The sequence below is a fragment of the Acanthaster planci genome, linkage group LG02 (assembly GCF_054643075.1).
Source record: "Acanthaster planci isolate LZ-2023a linkage group LG02, COTS_SCS, whole genome shotgun sequence".
Taxonomy (NCBI): Eukaryota; Metazoa; Echinodermata; class Asteroidea; order Valvatida; family Acanthasteridae; genus Acanthaster; species Acanthaster planci.
Window position 1 is genome coordinate 22,673,670 of NC_141778.1, and position 14,039 is coordinate 22,687,708.

Sequence of the window (14,039 nt, forward strand, 5' to 3'; positions counted from 1 at the left end):
GGTCAAAAGGTCGCTCTTCAAGTGAGAGAAAAGAAGTGCATCCTGTGCGCATAGTGACTCCTTCAAAAGCCTGCCGGCTCAGGTTACCCAGGTTCTGTAAAACTGTGTCGCATTCAACCCCACCTCTGCACTCTGGCGGGATAAGAAACTAGATCCCCCTCTGATGTTGATCACATGTATGCAGAGCTGAGACGAGTGGCCATCGATTTCTGGCGGGGACAATGTTGTCCGTTTGATGCAAATCTTACAGAGTGAGCACACACGGAGTGGGCAGCGTTTAGCCTCACCTAGCCCTGTTGAGGTCTTCCCGTAAATGGATGGCGGTCCCAAAGTGCGCATTTTCCTAACACCGTAGGATCGAAGTACAGGCTTTGGTGAATTGATCTCTGCTGGCAGTCTTTGGAATACCTCAGATAATATGAGCACGGACACGTACTTGTGAGTTTTTACTTTTTTCATTTCGGGGGGGGGGGGGCATGATAAATGTGCATATATGCGCCTATGGGGGCTCCAGTGCAGTTCAAATATTGCCTGTCACGTAGATGTACATGTAAGCCTCCAGCATATTTATCGTCCTTTACACTCTGTTCTGGAATTTTGCAGCACTAAGATTTGTTCTAAGGATGCTGGCAGGAGTCTTTCTGCCCAGTGGGGAGGCAGTATTGACTTCATTCCTGCCCGGCCACCGATAATTTTTTTCCGCTGCAATGCAAAAAGTAGCAAAAACTGCCACTTAGCAAGTGACATGTACATGTATAGAATACATTTAAATGTACGTTTTTTCATAGTAAATGATTAAAAACTCTAGTTTTTCATTGAGAAAATGTGTATGTTTATTCAGTGCTTTTGGCAGTAAGCAGGAATGGAACTGTTTGTAATTATTACCCAAGCTGATGACCAAACTGCTAAATGTATTTCAAAAGAAATTTTTTTAACCACTCTGATGTGACGGGTTATGGTAATAGTAGGTACATGTATGTTATAAACAACTCAACGACTACATGTTCGTGTATCTGCCTACCCAAATAACCCGGTTTTCCTCTTTGGAATGGAGAAGCAGTTGCATCTGTGTGTCACGTCTTAGGACAATCACCGCGGTGATCCGTTGGGTTGTTGCTGTAAACCCTTATTCTGAAAAATGAATGACCACACAGTATCCAATCTTGCATGTCTCCTACTTCTTGGCCTGCGATGCTCTGCCAAAGAATCAAGTACAGTGTACATGTACCTGTACTGTAGATACATGTACCTGAAGATTCCACTTGGTATGAGATGGCCTGTCACAAGAAATATTCTGTGGAGCATGAGCATGCATTTGAAAAAAACGAACCAAACAACAATTTTATTTCCAATTATGACAAATGTAGGTTACAGAGGTTGATACTTCATATATTTTGTTTTTCTTTATTTGTTAATGCCATTTTAGATATTTCTGGGGAACTGATTGAAGTTGGAATCCTTTGTATACACTCCATCCTTGTGTATCTTTACTCTCTTGTATATGCTGACAAACATGCCGACAAAGCGAGGAACAAATCGAAAGTGCTAGAATTGAAGACAAGAACTGTCATCATCCTGAACACACAACCATCTGATACAAATAACTGCATACTACGTCACCACCGCTCGTGGGCGTCTGTCACCAAAGCCACCCGAAACTCCCAGCCCAAAGCGTGGAGAACCTTAACGAGCAGTAACGAGATCTTAATGGGGTGTTTAGTATTCACAGCCCAGGGGGGAAGGAGGCTCAAACATTAGAGTAAGCACTAAAACCCAAGAGGTGCTGTGAGAATCGTCCATCCAGACCGGCTAACCTTAACATTTTTTTTTCCTCTGGTTGTTACCAACCAGCCATTTATGGTTTGCCATGTGGACCCGACTCGCTTTGGCACAGCAGTTCTGTTGAGAAATAGCCAATCTGACCAGGCCCCTGTGATCAGGAAACACCAAGCGGTCTCCCCTCCCCTGCCCCTCCCACTGTGCTCAGACTGCAGTAAAAATGAGGAGGATTTTACAGCGCCTTGCAGGGCCTGTGCACACTGAGCATCCTAACAATGTCAGTGCATTTCAGACTCACAGATGGAATCGCAGTCTCTGTTTTCTAATTTTAGAGCTGCAAATACAGCCCTGAAATTCCAAACTGAAGGTGCGTACATGTGTGTCGAAGTCTTTTTTTTTCTTTTGTAGTTCACATGCCTCAGAATTGAGATTGTGGTTTTTCACCGAGTTCTTTCTGTTGACTGGATATTTGCCCATGCGCTTTAACTATTACAATATAAATTTATTTGTGCTAACTCACCAGATGTCAACATTCTTTTTTTTTAGCAACCTTGGAACAAACATGCTTTGTTTAACATTTTCAGCATGTCTGTATGTACAAAACATCTGCAGAATTTATGAACAGATGTGTGGTGCATATGTACTGGTATGGTACATCTTACTGAAAAGTACTCGTACTTACAAAGTGTGCAAAGACCTGTATCTGAAAGTACATTGATCAGATCAGCAGGACACACGACAACATACAGTACTTCAACAATGTTTATGTTACTCGCCAGTGTGTTGAAAAGTCGAACACAATATTGAAATGCAAATACTGGTATCTATCGTAATATAAACACCAGCCAATGTTGAACTCATAACTCATTCTTTGTTTCAATGCCTCTCTGAACATCTAGGATAATGTTTCTGAAGTACACTGTACCATCTCACGACTAGGATATGACCGACAGTGTTTCGTCTGGTTTTTTTGGGGGGGGGAGGGAGAAGGTGGCTGGTTTATCATTTCTTTATTTGGTTTGATGGAGGTTTGATCTCTGAACTCTGTTGCTTATGATGCCTTTTATTTGAAGAAAAAGAGCTTTAAATCCCATCGGACAGATTTTTCAACTTGCCTTTGTAGCCACAAGTGCTGGTTGAAACAAAACATCAAAATATGTTGTGAATTTCACAACAATCAGTCAAAATATAAATAAAATAAAAAAGCAGGTAGGAACAAAAAAAGCAGGTGGGGATGAGAAGCTACTTTATATTTTTCTTTCAATATTGCTCTGCACCTCTTTGCCCTAAAATGGCAATAATATTGATAAATATGGTAAAAAGCTTGAGAAACCAAATACACGATGTAGAAGACTTGAGTTTTCTTCCCAGTTCCTTGTTTAAAGTACGGAGAAAAAGAAACTGAGGGAACCTGTTGACCAGTATTCTTACACAGGAAATTGCTCAACAATTCCCGTGGCAGCTTCTCCTTGACATGCGTGCCATATATTGCCTACATTGAGCCTCTTTTGAGGCTATTAGCCACTAATGGATGGATGCTTCTCTCTGCCACCAATCAATAGCCACTAGTGGAGCTTAACGATGTCTCGCCTCATTGACTGGAGCCAAGGTTTCCCCTGGATTGGATCATAATCGCACACCTTGCCCAGGTCTTATCATGTGGATCCCAACATTCACAGTGTGGAAAAAGTAGTTAAGTGTTGTTGTGAAGGGATGGCATGCATATTTTATGGAACAAAACCTGATTAGCAGCATTCCTGCTGAGCGGGTCGAGGTGTCACTGATATGAAATGACCGGTTAACATTACCCGCAACAAGCATGTTCAGAGTTTCAAGTATTTGTCCTGTCGGATCAGCTTTTCAATGCTTGACGTGCCCAGTTCATGGCTGTCATTGAATCCACTGTTTTCTCGCCAGGATCTTATGAACTTCACAAAAGACATTTTGCATCTAGTGCTTCATATGGCAAACCTCTGTCACATCACTACATGTACATATTCAAAACAATATACTGGTACCCACATGTACCGGTCGCATGCTACCCAGTTGCATTACATAAGAGGTTTTGCCCTGTGGTCTTTTTCTGGATAATGGTAAACCTACAGTATTTGCTGCCAAAAATTATTAACAACAAACATGTGTATATTCGTGTAGTTCATTGTAAAAGAAAACTGCTGTGACATCCCTAGGAGAAAAAAACAAACATTTTTTTTTGTATGGAGGTCTGCAGGTGGGGATTCTTTTAGGATTAGCTGTACTTCTGTTTGTCTTTGTGTCAGCCGATCATGTTTTCCCTCTGGTTTTTGGCTCCCATCTCCGTGTTGAACCACCTGCCCGCATCTGTAGGGCAACACTATGGTGAGTCGGTTGCTCTGCGGCCGGGCAGCCGACAACCGGAAAGTAAAATGCCAACATCCTTGTATTTCGGGTGGCATTGCGCCGGTGCAGGTGCATCGTCAGGCTGCTCATGGCTGGCCGGATTATTTTATGCCCCCCCTCCCTTGTCGTGGGAGGGAAGACAGGCTGGGGCCTCAGCAGCAGCGCTGGGGAATCCGTGTAGGGCTGGCAAGAAAACAAGTAGGAGTGGAGCTGACTTTGCAGCTTGAACCAATTCCACCTTCCCCATTTCTAATGACATATGAAAGCTGTGCTTCCTGTTTATCCTCACTGCTACATGTACGTGTTATTGCCATTAGCTTTCATAAGTGTGTGTATACCGTGCCAGAACAAGCCATTTGTGCAGAATTTGTATCCATACACATGTACATGTACGTGTACATGCACTTGTATGTACATGGATGTACTAAAAACAGGGTATAAGTGATTGGGGAGGGTCCATGTATACGAATAGTACGTGTACATGTATATGTAAGTATCTCTAAAGCCACTTAGTCCTTCAGTTTTTCACTCCATAGGCCTGAGGGAGATCAAGAGAGGGCGCAATTTTCCTAGCAGCGGAGGCTTCTTACATGTGGAAGGGAATTGCACTTCGCTGGTTCATTATTAACCAATATGAAGTGCGTGCGTTGCAGCCGCATTGCTTCCAATGAAATGAACACCCCCCTTTAACATGGCTCTTTTCAACTGATGACGGGATGCATTTGCTCAAGGAGTATGGTGACTAAGTTTTCAGTTGGCCAAGTATCTGCACACATGTATACTAAACTCAAGACTAGTACATGTACATGTAGGCCTACCCAGCACAAATGTGTACAGTGGTTAGTTTCTGGTGTGAAGTTACAGGTACCGGTACATCTATAGTGCATCAGATTTTAACCGTAAATTTGGCCGTTATGGTATTTATGTAGAGTGACATGTATACTGAGAAGTTGCCATCATGACGTGCAGTAATGGATTTTTTTGATTGAATAAAAAACTTGCACATCTTTAGGGAAAAAAGTCACCTCTCAAGTAAATGTCCATCTAGATATATAGTTAAGTTCAACTGTTCAACTATCTCACCAGCAAGTTATTGCATCAGTAGCAGAATTTACAGTGTCTGTGTGTGTTCTCGTTTGTTAAAAAACAGTCCAGTCTCCCTTGTCCCAAAGGTTCAGCCAGCAGTGTTTGATTTTCCCTTATTACCCTCACACACTTGCCCCTGTAGAGCCTCTGTGTTTTTATTGGGGTATCGAAGAAACACAAGATCTGCCTGGCAATCACGTCAAATGTTTTTTTTTTTTTTTTTTTTGCTGTTGAGGCTGTACTAATGCGTGTCACCGCATCAGGGCCCTGACTTTTCTGGGGTGGAGTTTGGAGACTGGCTGCTTGAAACCTTTGATCAATATTTACTGGATGAGTCGTGCACTCGCTAACATGACACATCATCTGTTTTTATTAGAGTAAGAAGCTACAGTTGTAAGTACTAGTACATGTACGTACTCATAGGTGCTCCAATAGCATGCCTATTAGAGGAAGTACCGTACATATACTCTGGGTCTTTTGGTTGTTCAATTTATAAAGGAGAGAGGAATTTACCTGTAGGCCTACATGTACGTACTTCCAGAAAAGTATTGATAAAAAGGCCCCTTGGCATGTCATGAAATTATATTTTGGATTGCCGGTGCGTAACCTATGGTACTGTACATATTCAGGTATACATGATCAATCTTGAACAGATTGCCATTATTAAAATCCCAGCCCCTGGTTTTTGAGGATATTCCTGTCATTTCTAATATCAAAGGTACGAGTTGAATCGTTCCTTCTGTGGGACAGAGTGTCAGTGTCTCGCATTCAAGTAAATAAACGTGCCCTCGTGCACATATTGATGTCCCACTCACTCTCCAGCAGAAGTTGCTGAGCAATTTTTTTTGGGTTCATTCTTTTTGTCGCTTCAGGCCGGGTAGTCTTGAAAGCCTTAGCTTTTGAAATAGATCCAGCACTCGAAATCCGCGGCCCTATTTGCGCCACCCGATTTGCGAAACTGAAACTTGCCCAGCTCAGATACCCCGAGCAGTAGAATTTTAATGAGGACTTAAGTGTATTGTGATAAGATACAATGCTTGCAATTAATACCAGCAACTTCTTCACATATGGCGCTCTATTAGAAGTAAATGTGCATACACCTGGTAATTGGGAGACAAACAATCTAACAAGCTTACAGTTTAGCTTTCAGTGTTTAGAAAATTAAAAAAAAAACCAATACCAGCAAATAAAAACAATTATGTGGAATTTGTGCTGAAAGTACATGTAACATATTCATACTTATGTACTAATCTAAGGCCTTTTGTATAATTTGCTTTTTTGAAAACAACACTCATATGTGCATGTACATAAATCTTTTGGAAGATTTTATTTTAAAATCTTTGACAAGTTGTCATTTTTGTAGATGTTACCCAGAACATGAAGATGATGCTCTTGCCTCCTGAATTGATCAAGCTGTCAGCAGTCCAGAATGTCACTGATTGACATGATTATAATGCCTGTTCTTATAGCATATTTAGTAACTGACAGAGATCTCAATGCACTTTTTATTATTATCCCTGCACAGAGGGATCACAATTAAACATTCCAGAAATCATCTCAGCTCACTGGGGAATATACTAGCTGATGCTGCTACATGTCAGGTGCAAACAGCTAAACATAACCATATCTTCCCTCACAGGTATTAATTTACTCTTGGGTGGAGAGGGGCACATAGGTGTAACTTTAGTGACTTGCCCAAGATCGGAACGTGTTGCCACCAGCTGGATTTGAACCCCCGACCCTATGATCAGAAGCTACATACAAACCCTAACCACTAGGTCACACGCCTCCATATATACAAGTACATATATGCAGAATGACAGTTGGGAAGCCATTAACATCATCTTGTCTCGTTATTCTGGTCTTCAAATCAGAGAGCTGACAGCATCACAAGTGATATGCGAATGAGGCTTCCTTCAGGCTTCTACTCTTCAGTCATCTTGCTGTTTATCCCTCCTATGCCTTCCTTCCTAATCTGTCCTGCCACTAGCCTGAGGGGAAATGCTACCCGAAAAGCCATGGCTTGCCAAGTGACCACTGTGCTTGGAAATGTCATAATGGGCCACTTTAGGATGGGGCTGTTAATTGAATTTTGGCGTGGACGTGTTTGTTCTCACCGTTTCTCAGCCCAGCCAGGAAGCAGCTATAAAACACAGCAAGCACTATAAAAAGGAGATTCACAGTAAAGTAATTGAAATCACGTGTCACTGCCTAGATAAAATTTTGCAATAAAAAAAAAAGACAAACCCTGGGTCCCCACTCCAACAAAGGGTCAGTATAAGCCTAATTGCGTTTATTCAATATAAATTTTCTAACTGCAGATGCAGAAATGATCGGAATTAGTTGAATGTATGGATATTAGGTTTGTGCGAAATGAAATAAAAAGACCCGTCCTTTACTTGAAGTACTCCTCCCTCACCATAGGAGAGACAATTTGTTGGGCATTGTTTAATCTGGGCTGTAAATTCCAATTTAAATCAGTCGCACCTGCTCAGGGCATCCTGAGCCAAACATAAACCATTCTGCCCAGACAGTGATTCCCCCCAAGGGGCAATTTTGTTTAAAAGCATGCCATCTCCTGCCCCCCACATTGGATTGAACTTCCATGACACCCATGTACATGTATGTCATTCCTTAAGGTGCTCAACACCTGTTCGAAGTAAATGACATTGAATTCCCTCCACCCCTGATTCCCAGTTTCTCCCCCCCCCCTCCCACTGTCTGGGTCTCTGACGTGGGCTTTCGACCCTAAATATTACACCTCATCAATTCCCCAAGGTAGGCATTCAGTGGACCATTGCTGTGGGTTACACAGATAAACAAGAGCGTAAGTTCAGAGTAAATTGTTTCACCTACCAGTCACGGCCTGACCCTGAGGATTACACTGCATGTACTTACTTGCAAGTAATTACACTACATGTACATGTACTTATCATACACCTGGTACCCCATCTAACATAGCAGACCCACCTTTCACCCTGTCTAACACAAATAATCCTAATAGTGTCGCGTGTGTTGACGTGGAGTCAAAGCATTGAACCTTCTGGAGCAGTCGACCAAGCTTACATGTAAGTTCAGGATCAAAAACCAGATTCTCTTAGTTGTGTTTTGTGCTACCCGGTTCTTAAGATGCCACTCCCTTCAGTGAGTCAAGTAACTGAGGTAAGCATTGAGCCACCCACTCCCTCCTTTTTCAGGAGCCAAGGGAGGTTGGATGGTGGGAACGAAGGTTAAACGCTTGAATTCAAGGCTTGCTCTGTATTACCTAACTGAACATCTACACTGTAGGTATACTTAATGTGGCAGTGGATGTGGGAAGAATTGTGGCTTGTATACACATACACAAACTGTTTTACAAAGGATTCCTTTTGACGGTGTTTGATGGTAACTTTTGTTGGGATCTTCTTGATAAATTTTAATGCATGGCTTTATTACATGAATGTATACCCGACACGTGTCCATGTGCACTTGTAGAGTCTATGTGTACATCTGAATATCTTGAAGTTTATGTAGGTCATGTTTGACCACTTGAAACAACTTATATGTGAGACCATTCATTGATCCATCATTTGGTTATCGTTCTCTGCTTCTCCCACGCCTCCGGCCCTTTTGTTCAATGTCACCCCTCCCTCCCCAGTGCACTGAGTGGTTTAAAACCATATTTTACCCAGACATCAGCAGATATCAGGACAATAAAGGGTCCGAATTCCTAAAACTACATCAAACATGTTTAAACATCATCTCCAAAGACAGACAGCTAGGTTGAAAAAGATCTAAACCGCAAAATTCATCGAAATGGTCAAAAACGGGAGCAAAATCTGAAAGAGGGCGCTTCTTATGCATAGCGCCCTCTTCGGCTATGTTTGCATAAAGGTTTGCACTGTTCGTTCTGCTGTACCGGTGCGGTATTAAAACTCTCTTTGTTGTTGATTTGGGGTTAAATAAAGATTAATTGAAGGTTTCAGCAATTTGCAAAAGCATGTTTTATGGGTGCTTTTTGTTTAATGTATGTTGGTTGCGTACCCCAATTTGAAAGCCAGTCAAATAAATTCTGAAATAAATGGTTGAGCTTACAGTTTTCTAATTACGTCTTCATGAAATGAATGAAATACCTGCTGGAGTTATTTTTGCTTTATCAAAGGAAGTAATTAAACGGCGCATCTGCAAATTGCCTTTTGCCAACATCATTAGTTTTTTTCTTTTTATGTCATATAAAACCGAGTAACTGAGTTTGGCAAACTCCATTTTCCCCTGCTTCTACTCGCAACTCATCTAATATCGTGTCCATTCGCCGGGTTCCACTTCGTCTAGGGGATTAACTCTCGGGCGAGTGCAAACATCAGCTTCATCCTTTTTGGACAAGCCTCTGCAACCGTAATTGATGATGTGTCATTTGATTTGGAGACGGCTGATTTTCAAAATTAGAAATAGTTCATCAAAGAAAATTTGTTGAATGCTAAGGGGGGCAGTGACTTGTTGGGTTTAATACATTTCTCCCGCAGTGCTTTTAGTTGCTTGGAAATGTACAGTTCGGTAAACTTTCCCTTTAGGTTGTAGTCTGCTATAATTTCTCCAGCAACGATAACAGTCTGGCCCCTTGTGCGCGATCCATCCTGTGTTTACGTATTTATTCCAGATCGTTAGAGAGTTCCATCTTCCTGGCCATTGAAGACGGAAAAATATGAAATATGTAGCTTTGCAAGTTGAGGTTTTTTTCAAGGAGTCGGATGGCTATATGTGGGTTGGTTTTAGGTGGGAAAAGTTCTGGGAAATAAAGGTCTCTACTGAGTTATGATAAAGCCATTAATTGTCTGCTCTACATCACAATGACAGCTGAGTGACCTTTTTTTTTTTTGACTGGACAAAAATCAGTCAAAGTTGCAAGTACCGGTGTATCTGGCCTTCCCCTGAGAAAGTACGTCTGGTTGGTTAAAGATAAGTGTTTACTTTTTTTTCTCTGGTCAAATACTGTGCTCCATTCCGGTCAAGTTTATAAAAAAAATCAAACTTTGTTCGTTAGTATTTTTATTTTGGCAATACATCCAACATTCCATGCAGTCAGGGGCAAATTATCCTTATTTCATCGCAATTGGGAAAGTAAAGCACAACTCAGATTTCACTTCGTCAAAAATGTAACTGGCTCTGACACTTTATTTTACAATGCGATGACATAAACCTTGCGGGATCGGAGAGAAAAATGTACGGCACATGTCGTTGAATTGTGTGGACTATTCATGTTAACAGAGGGCACTTGTTCGCTTGCGATTAACAATATATTTAGTGAAAACATCGATCAAAATTTCATCTTGTATGGGTGTCAGGGGCATTTTTGCAAATTTACTACAATTTTACCTTGACAAGGCATATTTACTCTCTTGATATGTGACAAATTTATGGCATTTTACCATGGGTGCTAGAAGGTACTCTTCAAAATGTGTTACTGTAAATATTTTTAAACAGATGTATTTTGTGCTATTTTAGTTGACTTTTTTTCAATGTCATGTTACTGTATCATTCAAGAATCGACCCACATCATACTCTACACCATTTAGAACCATTGAAACAAAATGTGAATCTTTTTTATTTTCTACTCGTGTTAGCTTATACATTAAAACTGTTATATCTCAGAAACAGAGCATGAAATTTCAAAATAAAGTTTTGTACACTTAAAACTGGATTTTTGGACTCCAGTGAAGAGGCTTTTGTTAAAAATTGAAAAATATAAATCAGACCGAATGTCTGGGTCTTAAACCACTGTGTAGTCCTCAGCGAGTGTTCACGCACATCATGTCATCTCACCCGGCTTCACAGTCCCTGGTCCCACTGACCTGTCATTGATCCCAGAGGCATCTCCAAGCCCCAGTGGCAATCGATCTACCCCTTCCACCTCCCCTCCCTTCCCCACCCCCAGTACACGATATGTTGCCCTGCTGTGCTGCCAGTGCCATTTCCTGTGAGACGCAGTAAGGATGCTGTGTGAATATGTGGTCGGAATGTGGATCATATGTCATCGGTTGCTTGAGGATGATATCAGCTGAACGGTCCCCTTCGGATTGTCAGTTGACTGTAGAATGGTGTCAGTAAAACTAGACTTAGGCTGTGATGTTAGCTTTGTAACTGTAGAGATACATGTATGCGTAGTTTACACATACACTGCACTGTATGTACTGTACATGTACTGTGCTATGAAGTGTCATACCATACATGCGTAGTGATAATTTGCTGTATTGGTGTCACGCATTACTCTGAAAGTACCAATTGGTACATGTATGTACTCCGAATTCATGCTGCTCAGCACAAGTTCTAAGTGATTCCTTGGCAACAGTAGAGGTCAGAAGTTTATGGATTCAGTGAAATAAAGAGAGTGCTTGATAAATGTAGACACGATCACCAAATGGAATCAACTGTTAGTTTGCAGGGAACTGTGTCGAGAACTGTCGGCAGAGTTACATATAAGTGAAGATGTGAATGCTTCCTTTACCTGGAAAAAGTTTGATTACTACATTGTACATGTAGGTGTGTATGTATATACATGTACGGTACATGTCTTTGTCAAGTTCGCTTGTGTTCATGATGTTTGGGAAATAGCCTCTGGCATTTTTTTTCACCAATTTGATACAGCTGATGTGCTTTTCTGAGGGCATTGACCCTTGCATATGTTTACTCAATTTTTTCCCCCCAAGGAAAGTATTTGCAGCCATCTTCCTACGAGTGTCCCGTCACCAGACCCCGTCCACCACCCGCATCATGTAAAATGATCCTTTCTGTTGTCCATTCTGTCCACTTCTGTGTATGCACTTCTATATAAAACGTGCAACCTCGAGGAAAGCTAAGTTGTTTAACCAGGACCTTAAGAGTAATCCAGCCCTTTGAGGTCACAGTAGTCAACTTAGACAAGTCCTCTCTGAAATTACCCATGTGTTTTTACCTTTGTGGCACACTGGGCACTGCCAGGTTGGAGTTCAGGATCTTGCAAACTCTCCGCTGAAGGTAGTTAAGTCATTATCCAATCAGCTGTCAGCACTCGTATCATACACATGAAACCAGTACCCAAAATGCTACTGTTTATAGTCCACAGGTACCTGCAGGCTAAATTAATTTCACCACTTGGAGTTCGGGGCGGGGATATTGTCTTCCACGACTGACGTCTTTATTGACGGTTTGATGTCCCTTTGGCAAGCAGAGAAGGTGGGGGGAAATCTGGCTTTTAGTGAATGGAACACGTCAGGAAATTTATTGTGCATGAGTTGCCGAGATTGCTTTTATATTGCTGGCCTTAGCTGGCAGGGAGATAAAGGAATGATATTATTCGGATTTGCCGCCAGCTCCGAAGTAAGCCCAACAACTTTGCTGAAGCGCTCCCTTTGAAGCAAATATTTCAAATATCCGTATCATGGGCTAAAGGGAGGCAATGGAGGAGGCCTGTGGCTGTGAATCTGACTTAATAAATGACACCCTTATTGGAACGTCAATAGTGATTGGTTTAAACAGGATCCATCCATCCACTTGGTACTCACTTGTTAGTGATACTATCTTATGGGTTTTTCTTTTGTAAACATGGACTGTCATTAAATTAAAGCTGTTTGGCTTGGGCCCAATATTACAAATCTCATGCTCCAGTTACGTGTAATTTGGATGTGAATCTTTTTGTTTCACCCAGTCATTTGTTCTTGTAACACGAAGCCTTCAAGGTTTTCTTTCTCCCGCCCAGGAAAAGGGTTAGTGGGTTTTCTTCATTCAAGCCTTAGATAGTACTCTTTCCCCTTTACTGTTTCTTTTCTTTTTCAATTTTTTCCTCTCGAACAAGACCAATTTTGAAAGGTCATTTACTGCCTAATTTTGTAGCCCCAAAGTACATGTTATTACATGTAAGTACAGAAGCTCGCTGCAGCACATTCTCAATCAGGTACATGTAATACCATAACACATATTGGCCCTGTTCTGAACAAGGGCTATTCTCTGTAGAAGTCTTGGTAGCAGTGGTGGTTAGTTGAATCAGCTAACGTGTACATGCACATGCACATGTACATGTACATGTACCTCCTGTTGCTCTGTACGCCTCTGCATTGTACAGGTTAACTCATTCACCATTCAGATGTAATGATGGCAGTAGATTGGCTGTTCAGTGCTTAAGTACTGATACATTTACATGTACTACACTGTATGTGCATGTAACTTTTTTTACTGACATGAGAAATCATTCATAATGTCCTTTTGTATACGTGTACGGTGTACCGGTGCCACAGCTTACATTGCCTCACAGGAAAGGCCAAGATATGGATACATGTTGAAGGCCATGGGAGATGCATCGCCGGAAAGGGCTGTTTAAAGGAGGGGGGGGGAGATGGCTTGATCTGCATGATTGGACAGTTGAGAAAACAGGTGAGGCTTGATGCAGAGCAATTTTAACTGAATGGGGTGGGATCTGGGGAATCTGGAGCGGGGTTGTTGACCGGACCACGTAGTGCAGTGCTGGGCACGGCTGCAGGCTGCCAGTGGCAGGAGCCACATTATGGTCAGCTCACTGTCTCATCTTGCCTTGCTGGATAATGAAATTGATCAAGAGTGTCTCCAGAGTTCAGGTGTCTTGTTTAGTCTAATTCAAACATGAGAGGTAAAGTCCCGTAAGCATACATGGAACAAGTCGGTATAGGATGTTGCCTGTGTAACTTGAATTGTATGGCATTCTGCTGTTTACGTGCAAAGCTAGGAATAGACCTTTACTTTACTTTACTATATACTTTATTCTTTAATCAGGCCTGTTGAATCTCGTACATGTAGCTAGACGGAAACCA

At 41.7% G+C, this 14,039-nt stretch overlaps 1 protein-coding gene across 12 annotated transcripts in view; it reads left to right on the top strand.

The window, feature by feature from the left end:
• The window catches only part of LOC110976225 (cGMP-dependent 3',5'-cyclic phosphodiesterase-like), a 131,456-nt gene that overhangs the window by 25,814 nt on the left and 91,603 nt on the right, over positions 1 to 14,039 (top strand). Inside the window, exon 1 of one of the 12 annotated variants that reach the window (XM_087133848.1) lies at positions 8,359 to 8,406. The exons of the other annotated variants lie outside the window; for them this stretch is intronic. Coding sequence (XP_086989974.1) covers positions 8,374 to 8,406 — 33 coding nt within the window. The 5' untranslated portion in view covers positions 8,359 to 8,373. Of the gene's footprint in view, positions 1 to 8,358; positions 8,407 to 14,039 lie in introns of those variants that run through there. 12 annotated transcript variants of the gene reach the window in all.